Source organism: Thermobia domestica, chromosome 11, assembly GCF_964235325.1.
Source record: "Thermobia domestica chromosome 11, izTheDome1.hap1.1, whole genome shotgun sequence".
Taxonomy (NCBI): Eukaryota; Metazoa; Arthropoda; class Insecta; order Zygentoma; family Lepismatidae; genus Thermobia; species Thermobia domestica.
This window is the reverse complement of record NC_137464.1, coordinates 65,965,168-65,981,555: the sequence shown is the minus strand read 5'-3', so window position 1 is coordinate 65,981,555 and position 16,388 is coordinate 65,965,168. Positions and strand designations below refer to the sequence as shown.

At 35.2% G+C, this 16,388-nt stretch overlaps 1 protein-coding gene across 1 annotated transcript; it reads left to right on the top strand.

Annotated features, from left to right (window-relative positions):
• Positions 1-14,018: 14,018 nt before the first annotated feature.
• On the top strand, positions 14,019-15,911 carry LOC145665155 (zinc finger MYM-type protein 1-like). Its single transcript, XM_081732436.1, has one exon. The coding sequence runs from the start codon at positions 14,019-14,021 to the stop codon at positions 15,909-15,911; it is 1,893 nt and encodes a 630-aa protein (XP_081588562.1).
• The last annotated feature ends 477 nt before the right edge of the window (positions 15,912-16,388 follow it).

Sequence of the window (16,388 nt, the reverse complement as noted above, 5' to 3'; positions counted from 1 at the left end):
TTGTTTATTTCTTATGTATGTATATGTCTTCTTGTCTTAATTCACATAAATGTCGTGTTTTGAGCATGAGCGGATTTAGGGGTTATCTGCTGATGGGGTGGACGTTCCAGGAGTTTGGAATAACCCACAGTCCAGTGGAGGAACCGGAAGTTTTCCCGCAGGAAATTGTTAATATGCTCATTCGGATTTTGAGCATGTTCGTGTATAATTCTCTATAATAAAACATAAGGGTATATTTTTTTTCAGAAAGTTGTTGGCGGAGGGTATGGTCAAAGTCCCTCCATATCCTCCCTCCTCCCGTTACTACAGAGAAGCTCTCCACTGGTTTTCAGTCATTATGTAAATAGAAATGAAATCCTTTAGGAAACATACCGTCACTGCATTTGAACATTTAGATACCCGGTATGTCGAGTTAAAATCGTAATAAAACATACCGCCTCTGCTTTTTTCCACTTCAAAGATTGTGTATTTGTATGCATTTTTGTTTAAAAACAGTGAAGGAAAAGAAAAAATAGAAGTAAAAAGCAAATAAATAAAACAAATGTAGTTGGCAATTCCTTTATTATAGCTAAATTTATCTTATCAAATAATTTCTGTCATAGGAATTGGACTCTTAGCAAAGTAGGGGAAATTTGATAAGAAAAGGGAAATTTTTCTATCAGTCGAGGGAAATTTTCTTAAGAAAACCTACGAACACTGGACATGGGACTAATAATGCGGTAGAAGAATGAAATAATAAAACAAATTAACTGCTTGGTGGATCCTGTTCGAAGGTTTCAAGACATAATTTCCTGACTCAAATCGGAAGCAGAAAGTATGAACTTGATATTGATGCGAATTGAACTTGTCCTAAAACAGATCTAAAGAAAGGAACTGTACATACCTAAGTAGCACGTATTTGCATGAGAGAATTGAAAGAAGCATTCAGAAGTATGAAGTTGCTGGTGATTTCAGGAAATGCCTGAGAGCCTAGGTCTATGCTAAGAATCTGGATTCATGCTAAATCTCATGTGAAATTGACGATACATAATAATGCTGATATGAATTAGTACTTGCAGTTTCAATATTACGCGTAATCTCCATAGCACCATAAACGTTAGGAATAGCGGTTAATGGCTTTTTCATATGGATTCAGCGTTCAGAACAGGTTCTATCTATTGGATTTGCGTGATTTGGAAGTCTATTGTACTTTTTAGCTGTGAAACGAAACTCGCTTGTTATTACGACTACTGTTATTTCTTTCAGCTTGCCCATCAACCAAGGTGCAATTACACAAGCGTTACTTATAATCTGTTCTTTGCTTTCAAATATTTTGATGAACCTTATTTACCATGAACAAAATGGGCATTTCAGCTAGTAAAATATACAATTTCTAGACAAGTTTTGAAGTTGATAACTGGCTCAGCGATTTAATGGCTTTCCTCGAGCTCCTAAAATTTAAAAAAAAACGTACTCTGTGTCATGATCTTCTCTTGTGTTCATCAATGGAGTGAACAAAAATTCACTGCTATGGTTATAAAAATACAGACCATCGCACTACACTTTCTTGCCCCAATTATTAAATTAAATTAAGTCTCACAGCAGTTATACTAAACCATATATTTATAATATATAAAGAAAATCGTAATAGTCGTTTTCGGAAAACTTCAAAAAAAAAAAAAACTAAACTGCTTGTTATGAACTTTTTCCATTTGAAGTGACATGTGCAACATTGTAGGGTTTTTATAGAAATATTTACTTATAAAATATGAATAAAGTCACCTGAGTAGTTTTAGACAAAATCGTCTTTTAAAAACTCTTCCCAAGAATAAACTATCAAACTAACTCTTGTAGGGTTTCCAAGAGACCTAACACTATATAATAGGATTGTTAATGAAATATTTTTTTAAAAAATGGATGAGGAGAGTTTTTTATTATTATTTAGAAAATCGTCTGAAAAAGATTTCACCTCGAAGAGCAAAAGGCCCCTTGTAAACTTTGAGAAAGCAGCTTAAACCACATTATGTATAAAGTTGTTAATGAAATATAGCTCTACTTGTATTTATAAAATACTAAAGAAATAGAATAAGAAGAATATTTATTTAAGAAGAAATTTTTAAACAATCCAAGAAAACTCAACGTAAGAATAAGCCACCCATTTTCAAAATTTCAGTAGAAATGACTTTAGATCATAAGGTTGTTAATTAAATATTTATTTTTCAAATATAAACAGATTCGCCTGCGTCGTATTTTTTAAAAAAAAATTGTCTGAGAAAAGCTCACCGCAGAAAGTAAACTATCCTTTATGAATCTTTCAATGAGAAAGTAATTACGCTACATTGTATAGATTTGTTAATAAAATATACATTTATGATATATGAACAAAATCGCCTTTTTTTTTTTTTTTTTTTTTTGAAAAGAAAAAGGTCCGAAAAAATTCATCCCAAGAATAAACTACCTCTTCTAGTTTTTCAAAAGAAACGATTTAAGTCATATTATAGGTCTGTTAATGAAATATTTACTTATGAAAATATGAACAAAACCTCCTCAGTCTTCTTGAAAAATCCCTATTAAAAGAACTTAACCCCAGAAGTAATCTACTGCTTGTAGGTTTTTTCTAGAAAAACGACTTACACCATGATACATAATTATTAATGGAATGCTGATTTATAAAATATAAACAATATCGTTAGAGGCGTTTTCGAGATCACAAATTGTAATTTTCACCCCTTAGTAAACTACGCTTATTTTAGGGAGTAGAAAAAATACAGACGAAGAATCTTAAGTTTAAAATTTGGTCTGATTTCCTCGTATAATTTCTGGACTCGATTCTCGAATCTTGTTCAAAAAACTTGATCACCAACCTTGCTTCAAAAGACCATATTCTGACAACCGTACTTAGGAAATTCTAACACTTTAGCTCTAAATAAAGATGTTAATAGGTCAAAGAAAATCTTCATTTGTTTGACGAGTAGGGATATGGGGTTTTACAAAGAGAGCAGGCTCGCCAGGTTTCCTTGAACAACAATGTATATATTGTAGATAAGACGTTCGGACGAACAGACATCCAAAAATCCATTTTTTGTTATATAGAAGACATAAATCGTGTAAATCCGTTAAAATATTGAATTTGACTTTTTATTGTTCGCGTTTACTATAATTCCTTCTCATATCATCGCTCAAAATTAATTTAAAAAAATAACAAATGGGGTATTCTGCATGTATTTCGACTTGTTTTTTAAAACTTTGAACATACAACAAAATAGATTCAAGTTTCTTGCTTCAAGCAATACGACTATTCTATATCATCAACTTGCAACCAATTCAATACGGCAAGTCCAGGGGACATTTTCTGAATCTCTAGATGTACGTATGGAAAATTGGCGCATGGGAATTTCTTACACTCATTAAAAAAGGGAAACTTCACCGCAAAGATGTGGGACAAGGAGGAAAAGCAAATTTCAAGAACATACGCAGAGGAACAGATGCTTTTCCTGAGTCGTTGGACATAAAAAAACGAAGTTTATATGTGAAGACTCACATGCAAATATATTAAAAATTTCACCCCAAAGAGGAATTATCAGATGCAGGTTAAGACAAGGAAACGTGTACGTGTATATAAAGGCATGAAATTTGATATACTGGTACTGAGAGTATATACCGGTACTAATGATACCCAGCATACAAATATGCTTTCACTTACACTGAGAAAAATGATTGGGTTGAAATTGACCCTATTGGTGCATATTTTAACCCAACCACGTGGCTAAAACTGCTCCGACCCAAATAGGGTCAAAGCGTTTAGTTAAATTGGGTTGAAATAAATTCAACCCAACGTGTAGTTAAATATAGGAGTCCAACCCAACGACCCAATTGGTTTAAAATCGCTTAACCGGTTAATACATTTAACCCAACTTGGTGTACAATATGATCCAACAAAGTGTAAATTCCATTAACCCGATAATGCATTTGACCAAACGTGTTGTTAAAAGTAAATAAACATGGGGTAAGAAATGACCACAGTGTGGGGTCGCTTGGAGAAGGGGAGTGTAAATAACCCACTAATGAGATAAAATTGACCATGGTTGAGTTAAAACATGACGAAATAATGAGTTAAAAGAGTAAATATCACATTAACCGTTACGGGATTTAACAAACCATGTGTTGGTTACATAGGTGACCCAACAGTACACAATATAAAATGATTACCACTTTATCGTGTTACTTGGAATTTTATTCAACACCAACGATATCGCCTTCCGAGTATATCAGAAATAATTTCGTACTGGCTGTGAATATTTTCATTTCTCATAGCCAGTAAGTAGTTATTTCAAAGCTTTTCGCAGTATATTTGACATTTGTGCAAAGCTACAAATAACGTTCTAAGTTTTCTGTAATTGGCCAAAATAATCATTTTTTAAACTTGTGAACAGTCTGACAATAGTTACACAGTAACGGTGGCGCCATCAGTTATTCTTATGTGCTAGGACCAGTGTTGCCACAGTCCTAGCACTGGAGTGGGCTGAAAAATAGTACCAAATTAAAACAAAAAGGGCTGAATTCATTATTTTATACCAGTGTAATACATGGCTCTACAACACGAAACTAAAAAAGATAAAGTTCTAGAACACTCGTCCCCTCCCCCTCTTCCAAGAGTCCAAATCATGAAAGTTCTCTTTTAAAAAATTACTTTAGAATCCAAATAGAAGGACCCCGAACAACCTTGAAAGTAGATGAAACTTTTCTCGCACGTAGGAAGTATAATAGAGGCTGCAAATTAAAAGGGAAAACAAGTTATCATTTTTGGTATGAATTGTAAGGAAACCAAACGCGCCTCTATTTCAAAGTGATCAATAAACCAAACCGGTATTATGGTCATATATGAAAAAATATATTAAAAAAGGAACAAATCAATCATCTTCGAGTTCGTTTGTAAACAGTACTTTATAATAAAATATTAAAATATAAATTATTGCACCTTATTTCACGACCGAAGGAGGATAATAGGCTGTAATAAGAATATAAGGTAAGTAAACTGACATTTGTAAATAAATGTAAAACCGGTCCATGTCCTAGAACCTTCACTGAAAGTCATCACAATACCTTAATAAAATAATTTTAACTCACAGTGGTACCTATTATTTCTAACTAGTGCAGCACACTTACACTTAATACACATAGAGAAACAGAAAACATATAACTTCACACTGACACTTTTGAAAATATAACAAGTATTTGTTAAATTGTGCTGAATTGGGTAGAATTGTACCAACTTTTTCACAAAAGGGGCTGAAAATGCCAGCGTGATACCAACGGGCCGATGAATGACAAAAAGGGCTGAATTTGGTACAATTGTACCAAGTGTGGCAACAGTGGCTAGGACATAAGAATATCATTAGGAAAAAAGATTACAGCACTGCTATTCATGCATTGTGGTTTCGATGCAATGATTTTTTTGGCGCTACTTTCTTCCTCCGCAGCCTTCCGCTTGGACCGGAGCTAACGTTGCTATTGTAATCGTGCCCTGTCAAGATATAACTCTGTATAATTTCGACTGAATAGACAGAAAATAACAAACATGTGTTGTAATTTTTGTAGTACTTAATAGTCCACTTAAATCAGCTTCGATTAGACTATATGTTTCACGTATCATGACACTTTCCGTTAACCAGGTATGACTCAAGTGTTGGTTTAAAATACTCTACGGTGACATATAGTAATTTTGTTGACCCAACGGTTAATGCAGTTGGGTTGCAAGTGACCACCCATCGTTCCTAAAACACCCAATTTGGTTTAAATCTTTTTAACCACACCACATGGTCACGTTTCAACCCAACCATTTTTCTCAGTGTACATGAATGTAACTACTATGATTTTTTTTCTGAACAATTATACATAAAGACACAACATTTGATACAAGTGTAGATTCTTAGATATAAAATCTAAATATCTTCTTCAGGGTAGGAATCTTACCGACAGTAATCCCTAAGATTACTCCAAAATTAATGAAAATTACTGAAAATGCGTAAGAGCAAGTTTGAGATGAGAAACGCAAAAGGGAGGGGGGACAAAAAGCTTTACATTGCTCAGTTCATTAATTGAGTGGTCAATTTACTTTATCTACCTTTGGCGCTACGGTGTGCTACTGTCATGGCTGTGCTGCGCAGATTTCCTATTGGACTAGATAATTATAATTTGAAGCAGAAGTTTGAAGGAGAACTCACCTCGTATATGTCTATCAAATTTTCAGGTTTGAATTCCATTTTTTTTTTTTTTTCTGAATTCAAGCTCCTTTATTCATAGTGTTTGTGTCGTCTGTGAAATAAATTATCAAATACAAAAAGGAAGAAGCTAAAAGTGGGTGGTAGTAGTGAAAGAGAATCCCCACAAAATTTCTAATTCCATTCAGTTTTCGCCAACCAACTCGTCAGTAGCCATTCTGACGCCGTAGCTGTTATCCAATTTTGTTGGTCTTCCGTCGAAGCGACGTTCTACTCCGCTGCTTCAGACAGCTGCTGACACAGAACAGAGAGTGGCTAGCCATCGCTTCAAATAGAACGAAATAAGTCATTAAAAAAATAGACAAAAAAAGAAGAAATCAAGACGTGAAGTCACAAAGAGTACGAATGAATGAAAAGTTAAAAATAACTCGCAATGTTTCTGTTAGAAGTAGGTTTCATCTTCAAATAAAAAAAGAGAGGGAAAGAAATAATAAAATAAAATAAACTAGACGAAACCTTTGCTGTACAGGGAATAGCAATACAGTATTGTTACTGTTTTTTTAACCAATCTTTTCTCCTCACTTCGAGGAATATACGAGCATATTAAGCGTGAAGCAATGACTCTGCCAGATTTCGATTGGCAGGTGTAACCCCTTAATACTATTAAACACACTCTCTGTTTGTTTGCGCCACTATTTATATTCAGTATGTTATGTATACGAGGAATGATCACAAAGTAAAGTTACCAACGCTGCAGTGAAACGTGTATGTATTACCTCACATACATTAGGTTATTTTTTGACATAGTCTTCATATCAGTTGAAGCATTTGTACCATCGTGGGATGAGTCTGAACATTCCCTCCTAGTAAAAATCCTATCTTTGCGTGTTCAGCCACTTTGTCATGAAGTGTTTCACCTCCTTGTGTCAAGCGAAGTTATTGTCCCCAAGGTGCTCCTTTAAGTGCGGGAACAGGTGAAAATGACTTGGAGCGAGGTCTTGGCTGTAGGGAGGGCGGTCGATGATATCCCAGTGAAACTGCGTGTTCAAATCTGTTGATGTCGTGCTGGGTCGGCCACTGAGCTCCTCGTCGGTGACGTTTTCTCTACAGCTGCAAACTGTTGACACCATTCTGCGACGTACTGACGAGGCAATACAGTCTCCCCGTAAACCTCTACCAGTTGCCAGTGAATTTCAGCCGCGGATACATACGACTGGCCTCAGAAATCAAGTAACTGAGCGGGCCTCTCTGCGATACTAGTTTTCCAAACGAACATATATATATTTCGTGTTTACATGTAACTAGTCCCATAGATGGCAGGTAGCTGAAACTCTGTAGGATTGCCAACTCCATGTATTAAAATTACCGCATACTTCTCATTCCCTATAACAGACGCAACTTTAGAAATATCGGCTTTGTAACCTTAGTTTCTGATCCTCCCTCGTACATAGGACACTGGGCACTATGAAGAAGTTGAACAAAATATAAAATATGCTGTAGCAAAAAATTGTATAAACGAGGAGCGAGGATTTTTGTTATAGTTCCAAAAGGTGAGATTAGTCTTAATGATTGTATCGACAATTATTACTATGTATAGATTAGAGTTTAGCGTTCCTTTTCAGTACCGTGTCTATGTGAGACGTGAATCTACAATTTAAGGTAGAATCTGAATCAACGTAATGTGTTCAAATCTTAATACTCTTCACCTGGAATCGAAGCAAAACCCCGTGTGCTTAACATATATGGTGTTTGACTGTTTGTGTATTAAATTTGAGACTGTGCATTAAAATTGAGATTTGTGTATTAAAATATAATGTAAATTATATAAAATATTGTCAAAGGTTCGACAACATTCACAGGAAAGATTTATACGTATGTTTCGACGCTTCGTTATGGCTTGTTTAATTTGAAGTTCTGAGAAGGGAGCGGTTATTATTTTGTAATCTGTAATGCTTAAAGCATTATTTGGTATATATATATATATATATATATATATATATATATATATATATATATACATGAACAAACTCCATGGCTCTGGATAAGTAGAGTAACAAATAAAACACAGTTCTGACCAGAGCAGAATGAAATATATTAAAAACTATACTTACAATTTGTTACAGTTTCAAGGACCTAACGTCCTCTTCATCAGACACAAACACTCTGATGAAGTGTTTGTGTCTGATGAAGAGGACGTTAGGTCCTTGAAACTGTAACAAATTGTAAGTATAGTTTTTAATATATTTCATTCTGCTCTGGTCAGAACTGTGTTTTATTTGTTAATATATATATATATATATATATATATATATATATATATATATATATATATATATATGTCAAGACTAAGGAATAAGGAATGTTTACAGTAAAATTGTGTACAGTAAGGGGTAATACCAGTTCTCTTGATTAACCATCCTACTTATAATATGTTGTTAATCTTGTCCATGTTCAGCACTTAGTAGCACTAAATTATATTAAATTAGGGTCCGCATCTCCTTTTATCCAGAACTAGTATATCTACTGAGGATAGAACTCATGCATATTCGTTACGAAGTTGGCAATGAAGGACCTTTTTTTTTTAGTTTAATGTTCTGCCCTTACGCTCCTGAGGTAACGAGCAAATCCCGAGAAAACCCACAAATATAATGTTGTCCACCATAAAGCCCATTTGGCGCGAGCTCGGATCGAACCAGGGACTTTACGCAACAGAGGAGAGCGCTCTGCCACTGAGCATCCACAACACGTTCAAGGACATCCTCAGTAGTTTAAGAAACCAGATGAAACATTGCCACAGAAACAAACTTTTACCAGTAAAATGTACTGCTTGCTAATTAAATGCAATCAAGTAGCTATGTTATTTCAACTTTCTGAAAACTTACCTTTACATTACTTTTCCATCTTAGCCTACTAAAAAGACGTTTCCCAATTACTTTTCCATTTTAGAGATGTAAAACTACAATAATTATTATTTTATTTGGTAAGATTATGATTCTTTCTAATAAATATTCTCCTTTATTTCCGAAAAAACAAATTTTTAAATTTAAGCGGTATCATGTACACAATTATGATGAGACGGTAGATAAAAAAGTATATTTATGAAATCAAATAGAAAGACCCACTAGAAAAGAATGGTAACTTGAGACTTCATGTACAGATAGTGTTTTCTACTAACTAGAAATCTTAATTACATTTTTAGCTGGGTAAAAAATGAATAAAATAGACGATTTTTATGAAAAATATTGCCAAAATGTAATATAGTTTCCCAGAAACAAAATAGATATTCGGAAGACAAGTAATAAAATGGTTCTGTTTCTTCATTTTTTGATATGAGATCACCAAATGTTCTTGTAATGAAATTGGAATCCATATACGACGTATATGAAGTATGATTTTTTTTTTTTTTTTTTTTTTTTTTACATGTCACATGTCAGCAGGCTGTCTAAAAGTTCCATTGTCTCATCTCTATGCTTGCTTGTCCTCTTACAAAAATAAAAATAAAATGCATTCTGGCAAACATCCAGAATTTTCAAATGACAACATTTTTTTCATCACTTAATGTTTTGTGTTTGTAAAATCCATAATATATATATATCCTTTCTAGCTTTTTTTTTTGACAGAAAATGACAGCTAAGCATAACCTAATTACTCCTTTTTTTATTATTTGTTAAAGTGTGATTGATTGTTTTGTTACTGACAAGCGATCAGTTAAATACGTTCGTAGCTGATATTTTACATTTATTGTTCGTTTACTAAATTCATAGAAGACAACGAAAAATCCTTTTTTAGTGTCTACTGTACTGAGCATGTATTACACAACACATGATAGAATGTTTTAAACTATTTTTTTCTGGTTACTTATATCAGGTCTTGTTCTTACTTTTTAACCCTTTATGACCCGAATTAAATATTAATTTGAATTTTAATATATTTTGTTCGTATTTCGGTTCTAAATGCATACAAGTAACCATTAAATCGATCGATTTGATGATTATCATCATGGGCCACGGGTTTACACTTAAGGGACTTTAAAGTCCCGTCAGGCAGAAACGAGTTAACATAATAATTGTAATATATTTTTAGTTCGGATGTCTTTATAATCATAAATTTTACTGTCTTAGGGATATAATTAGAACCAATTGTTAATACTATAATCATGATTTATTGTTTGTACCTTTACATACAATTTCTGATTTTTCTTCTTCATACTCTCATCAATACAATGGTACTGATCTGGCAACCTGAGTTTTTTGGAAATTTGCATTTAATGATGTAATTAATGGTCTAAGTTAGTATAATTTGTCTTTGTTATCAGATGGAATAGCCAAATTGTCGTTCACGTGCATATTGGGCAGTATTTGTTTGTATCTTTCTCTTGTCATTGTCTGAGACACAATCGGGACTGTTAGATCTTGGTCGGTACTCCAATAATGACACGTTTGCGGTAACATGTGATAGCCAAACAAAAACTGTAAACCAATAAAACCATACATTTCTTCTTCTGTGATTGGTTTCACTTTCCTGTTGCGTTGTTGAATGTACAAGTTGCTTTGAAAAACAAAATTATTAACAATTTCGCTTGGAAAAATGTTCAGAAAAACGTCTGTTGGAGAAGAATCCGGCAAAAAGTAGTTACGAACTACACCCCGAGATAACGCAAAATATTGGAACAGTCGTTACACTATTCTGTTTTTGAAAGTTTCTTACTGTCTTTGCACTTGCCACATCATCACCACCATCATCATTACTATTTTCACCTTCTGTAGATGGAACTGTCGGAGGCAACGCTGAAGAACCTGGATTGTCTGATACAGTTTCCAAGGAATTGACAGTTTCCTCCTCTACCTCATCACTGCTACTGTCTTCAAATGGAGTGTCTATTTCAAGATCTGATGGAATATCCTCTAGAAGAATATCTTCTATTTCCTTATCGTCGAGTATTCTAGACATTATTCCTACAAAGGAACCGAAAAACATAGTTACGCAATATCCGCACATTGTAATATTTTCCAACATTGAAAAAAAAAACACTAAAGGCAACGCGACACCAGGTGACACAAGGGGCTTGCATACCCGTCCTGGCATATTCGAGGCAACGAAATGAGGAATATTAAGTATTTACAAAACATTTTTCTTATTTAGATATTACCGAAAACAAATTTCACTGCAAATAGAGCACACTATTTATAGCCCAAAAAGGTAAATCCTGATGCCGCCTCTGCCTACAAGCCTGACGGGACTTCTGGGTCCACCTGTAATTTTACCCCATAATACGCGCAATAATACAAAAACTGTTAAAATTTATATTTGTATTATTTATACTATATCTGATCAAGTAACAAAAAAATCCACGATCGTCTGAAGCTCCAAATACTACACAAAAACTAGACTAAATCAGAACACACTCGACTACGACTCACAAATAAACAGCATGCTTCAAACGCGCGAAATTATATTTGTCACACATACACAGCAACGCTCATAAACAGCTTGTACCATCTTGTGAGCGTTCCTTGAAGTGTTTGAAGAAAGACTTGTTAGTCCCGACGGGTTGCTGGCAACACAAGGGCTATTACGTAATGGGAAACGTAACCTTGAAACACCGGGACTTACAAGTCCCGACAGTCGATAAAGGGTTAAAAAAGCTAAAGAAATAATAATATCACCTGGGCCTTATTCCTTGACTTTCCATTGCCTAGTTTAAGGTGTGCCACTCAGTCCACCTAAGCAAACAGTACATAGGTGCATTATGTACTACATTATTACCGAATGTAACTTAAATGCATGTTATATATCTGTTTTTCTAATAGTAATAATATTGTAGGTCATGTAGCCAGCGGCGTAGCATAAGGGAACGCCGGTACGCCCGGCATCCCCTGTTAATAAGAAAGAGTACGTATTTTATTATATATACAAATTATTTGCTTGTAATCACAATTATTTTCACTGCAATCTTCTGCATACGATCTCTTGCCTAATGCTTTGACAAGCGGAACCTACGCATGCACGTCACTCGCATACACATAATCTGTCTTTCCTCTTATACGCCAAGTTCCTTGGGCATCCAGGCCTACTGCAAGCATCGGAGTTTTCGTCTGCTTTCTGTCGAATGCGCATGCCCAACCACGTGCTTTTTTTACTCCTCCACACCCCTTGCAACCCCTCATTTGGTTTAGATATATGCTGGCATATTTTCAAGTATTACCAACTCTATCTATTTTGAACTAAACTATAGTTTCTGTACAGAACGTACGAGCACTAACGGCAAGGAAATAGAACAGAACAGAAATGGTTAGTTCAACTTCTTTTTGAAGCATATCTCACTTATGTAAAAATCGTAATTAAATTCATCATAATTGTAATCGTAATTACAGGCAAATTATTAATCTTTATCATAAATACATAGTATGTCCCAGAGGTGCAGCCAAAAACTCTTTGAGGGGGCTCACACACACAAACATAAATATAAAGCATTCTAAAGAATCACGGTCACCGATCTGCTAGGCCAAGAAAATCAGTACTGCCGCTCCTTTCAAAGATTGCTTAAGCCCTTCAGTATCTGGATAGTCTATCTGACAACGAAATAGTCACATAGAAACGGGTCCCCAGAGTTGTTTTAAGTGCTTTCTGTTTGCACCTTCAAATAATATATGCACTCAGACCCATATTCACTAACGGGCGTCTGAGGTTCGGACCTCAAGATGACAAATTTCATGGGGCGATATATAGAAAATATGTAGTTTTAAGGAACGAGATTGAAGTATGGTATGTGGAGAAAAGCTGCCCACGAGAGAGAAATAAAGAAACTATATTGAAAACAATGTTCATACAACAGCGGAGCCGAGTTTTCTCGGTACAACGCTAGTGGCACAAGGAGCTGAGACAATTGCTTATTGGCTTCTAACGTAATATATGCATTTACTTCTGTATACTCCACCAGGTCCGCAATTAGGGAGGCTTGCCCCCCCAAAAAATATTATGAGTAGTTATTGATACAAAGAAATCTAGAATTGTGACGATTGGGCCCCCTAGCATATTTATGCCTCTCCCCCAAACTTTAGTGGCTGGTCACGGGCCTTCATGAACAGACTCAGCCATATAGTGCTTGTTATTAATTTACTTTTTGTATTCTGTAATCGTTTGGGATGGGTGCAAATTATGCCGGGCTAAATATAAAGCTTCTCAAAGTTATTTCATGAATGGCTTTACAGTACTTTTTGTGATAAAGTAATGATAAACGTCGGAATAGCGGGATCATAAATGGAATCTAGAGCATGCAAGGGAAATAATTTATTCTATCACTGCCATAAAGGGGGCTTGGTTCGGTTCACTCTCCCTGGCTACGCCGTCGCATTGTGTACTAGGTTTATGCTTTTGGTTAGCAACACTGATCGTGGGTGGTCAGTGGTCAAGAAAAAATTGGCGGTATACAGTTTCTTTTGCGTTGTGACTTCTATTTGTGAAGTGAATAGTTGTTTTATTGTTTTAGTGTAGTGTGAAGAAAATTATAAGTAATAGACAAAGTTGTGGAAAGTGTTAGGCAGCAGCAAGGTATAGTAAATTACAAACTTTTATCAAATGATGACTGCGATAACAGTACCAGACGCAAATTTAATTGACTTTTTGTTAACAATTCCCATATCTCGGTTGACCTACGAGCAGCGCTGCTCTCTGAAAGGGAGACGACCTACCCCAAAGCTGTCCATAAAAACGACAGCAAGCAATCATTCACGCACATTTCAGTCTTCGTGGTATGATAGGTTTTCTTGGCTTTCTGGGTGCTCTGTAAGAAATAAAATGTTCTGTTACGTCTGCATTATGTTTGGAGCTAAGGAGTCTGAGTGGTGTTCGAACGGTGTTTCTGATTTGAGTAATTTCATAAAGAAAGCTATAAAACACGAGTCATCGAAACAACATTTGCTGCATAGTGAATCTTTTCACTTGTTAGGGAGAACACGCATTGAACATGTGATTTCAGAAGCAGCCCGTCTCCAAGCAATAAAGCATAATGAACTAGTTAGTACAAATAGGAACATTTTAAAGAGGCTTATTCAAGCAATATTCTTCTTAAGTAAACAGGAACTAGCTTTCCGTGGTCACAGGGAATTCGAAGGTTCTAGCAATAGGGGCAATTATTTAGAACTCTTAGATCTCTTGGCTCAAAGCGAGTCTTCCATGCGAGAACACTTACAATCTTCCTCTGTATTTAAAGGAACGTCTCCGGATGTTCAAAATGATTTGATCGAAGTAATAACTACTGTGCTGAAAGAAAATATAAAACATGAAATTCAAGATTGTTGTTTTATATCGGTTCAAGCAGATGAAACTTTAGACGTTTCATGCAAAAGCCAACTGAGCATAATATTTCGTTACTGCGTAAAAGATACAGTAGAAGAGAGGTTTATAGGTTTTTTCGACGTGTCAAGGAATAAAACTGCTGTTGGTTTGTCCGAAGTAATACATAAAGTACTGCAAGAGTGGAGCGTAGAAAAAAAAGTGATGTGCCAGACTTACGATGGTGCATCTGTAATGGCAGGTCGAGAAGGTGGCGTGCAAAAACTAGTAAGACAATTTTGTCCATATGCTCTTTTTATTCATTGTTACGCTCACAGGTTAAATTTGGTGCTTCTGCACGGTGCTAAGTCAATAAAACAAGTCCGTCTATTCGTGTCCTCTCTAACAGCATTTCATAGTTTTTTTTCTAAGTCTTCAAAACGAACAGCGTTGCTCACTGAAAAAGGATTTAAGTTGCCACAAGCCAGTAACACGCGATGGAATTTTCATTCCAGAGCGGTATCAACTATTACACGGTATTTCAACGAACTGTATGAAGTTTTTGATAAAATTATTGAGGATGAAGATTCGGAGTGGGATAGTGAAACTGTGAACTGTGCATTAGGCATCAGGAGACACATGGATGACCCAACATTTGTGTACTTACTGCATGTTTTTGAGGCATGTTTTGTTCGTATTGACCCTCTCTTCAGACTCTTGCAATCCTCAACCGCAAGCATTACAACATGTCAACATGAAATAAATGTTGTAATCAGAATGTTGGAGAACTTAAGAGAAAGTACTTTTATTGATAACTGCATTGAAAAAAGTTCCCAGCTGAACACAAGCCTAACCTATAGCAACACACAAAGAAACCACTTACGGGCGCTAACATACGAGATCTTAGATTCGCAGATTGTCCAGATGAAGCTTAGATTCGAAGATTTTCCTCAACTTCAGTTAGTGGAATTAGTTCATCAGAAACAATTTACAGACTACAGCAAGAAATTTCCCGGAGATAAAGTAGACCAGTTAATAAAGATCTACCCATTTTTTAACAAAGAACAACTTGAAAATGAACTCCACAATATTTATGCAGACGAAAACAAGCACTTAGATCCCCATAATCTTTTGAAATTTTTAGTAGGGAATGGTCTGGACTCAATTTACCGTGAGGTAACAAGACTTCTACGTTTAGTGTTAACTTTTCCTGTAACTACAGCAAGTGCAGAAAGAAGCATGAGTACGTTGAAAAGAATAAAATCATACCTGAGGAATACTATGACCAATAATAGACTCTCAAATCTTAGTTCGTTGGCTATTGAAAAGAAATTACTAAGTGAGTTGTCATCTGATCAGCAGCTTTTAGAAAGAGTTATAGATGTCTTCGCGGAAAAGAAGAACAGAAGAATGGATTTGATGTACAAAAAAATATAAGGTAAGTTCCTTTGGGGAAATTTACGATTTCATAGTTGTTTTCCAAACACGTTACTAGAATGTATTAAGGATCGTACCATACATTATATTTTCACAGTCTGTAGTTACGTTTCTAAGACTTGTTTAGATCTTGTAATTTTTTTCTTAGTGTATTTTGGAGAACGTGGTGGCTCAGTGGCAGAGCGTTTACCACTCATGTGAGAGGTACTTGATTCGGTCTCTGGCCACCGTCTCTAGCGGTTTACAACAGTTTTTCTCAAAGTTATCCCATTTCATATGCAATTGGATATTGATTCATTCATTGTACTTTTGAACTCTTGTGTTTTATGACTTGAAGGAAAATTAATTTTAAGTGGAAAATATCTGAACATGTTTTATATGCAAGATCACAGCCACAGAAACAATCGGGGAGGAGGAGAAAATGTGTCTGAAAAACAACAATCCTTATTAGAGGAACCAGAAAATGACTTTAAAATC

Excerpts from the sequence above, each read along its gene's own strand:
- LOC145665155 (XM_081732436.1), top strand. The coding sequence starts at position 14,019 with ATGTTTGGAGCTAAGGAGTCTGAGTGGTGTTCGAACGGTGTTTCTGAT.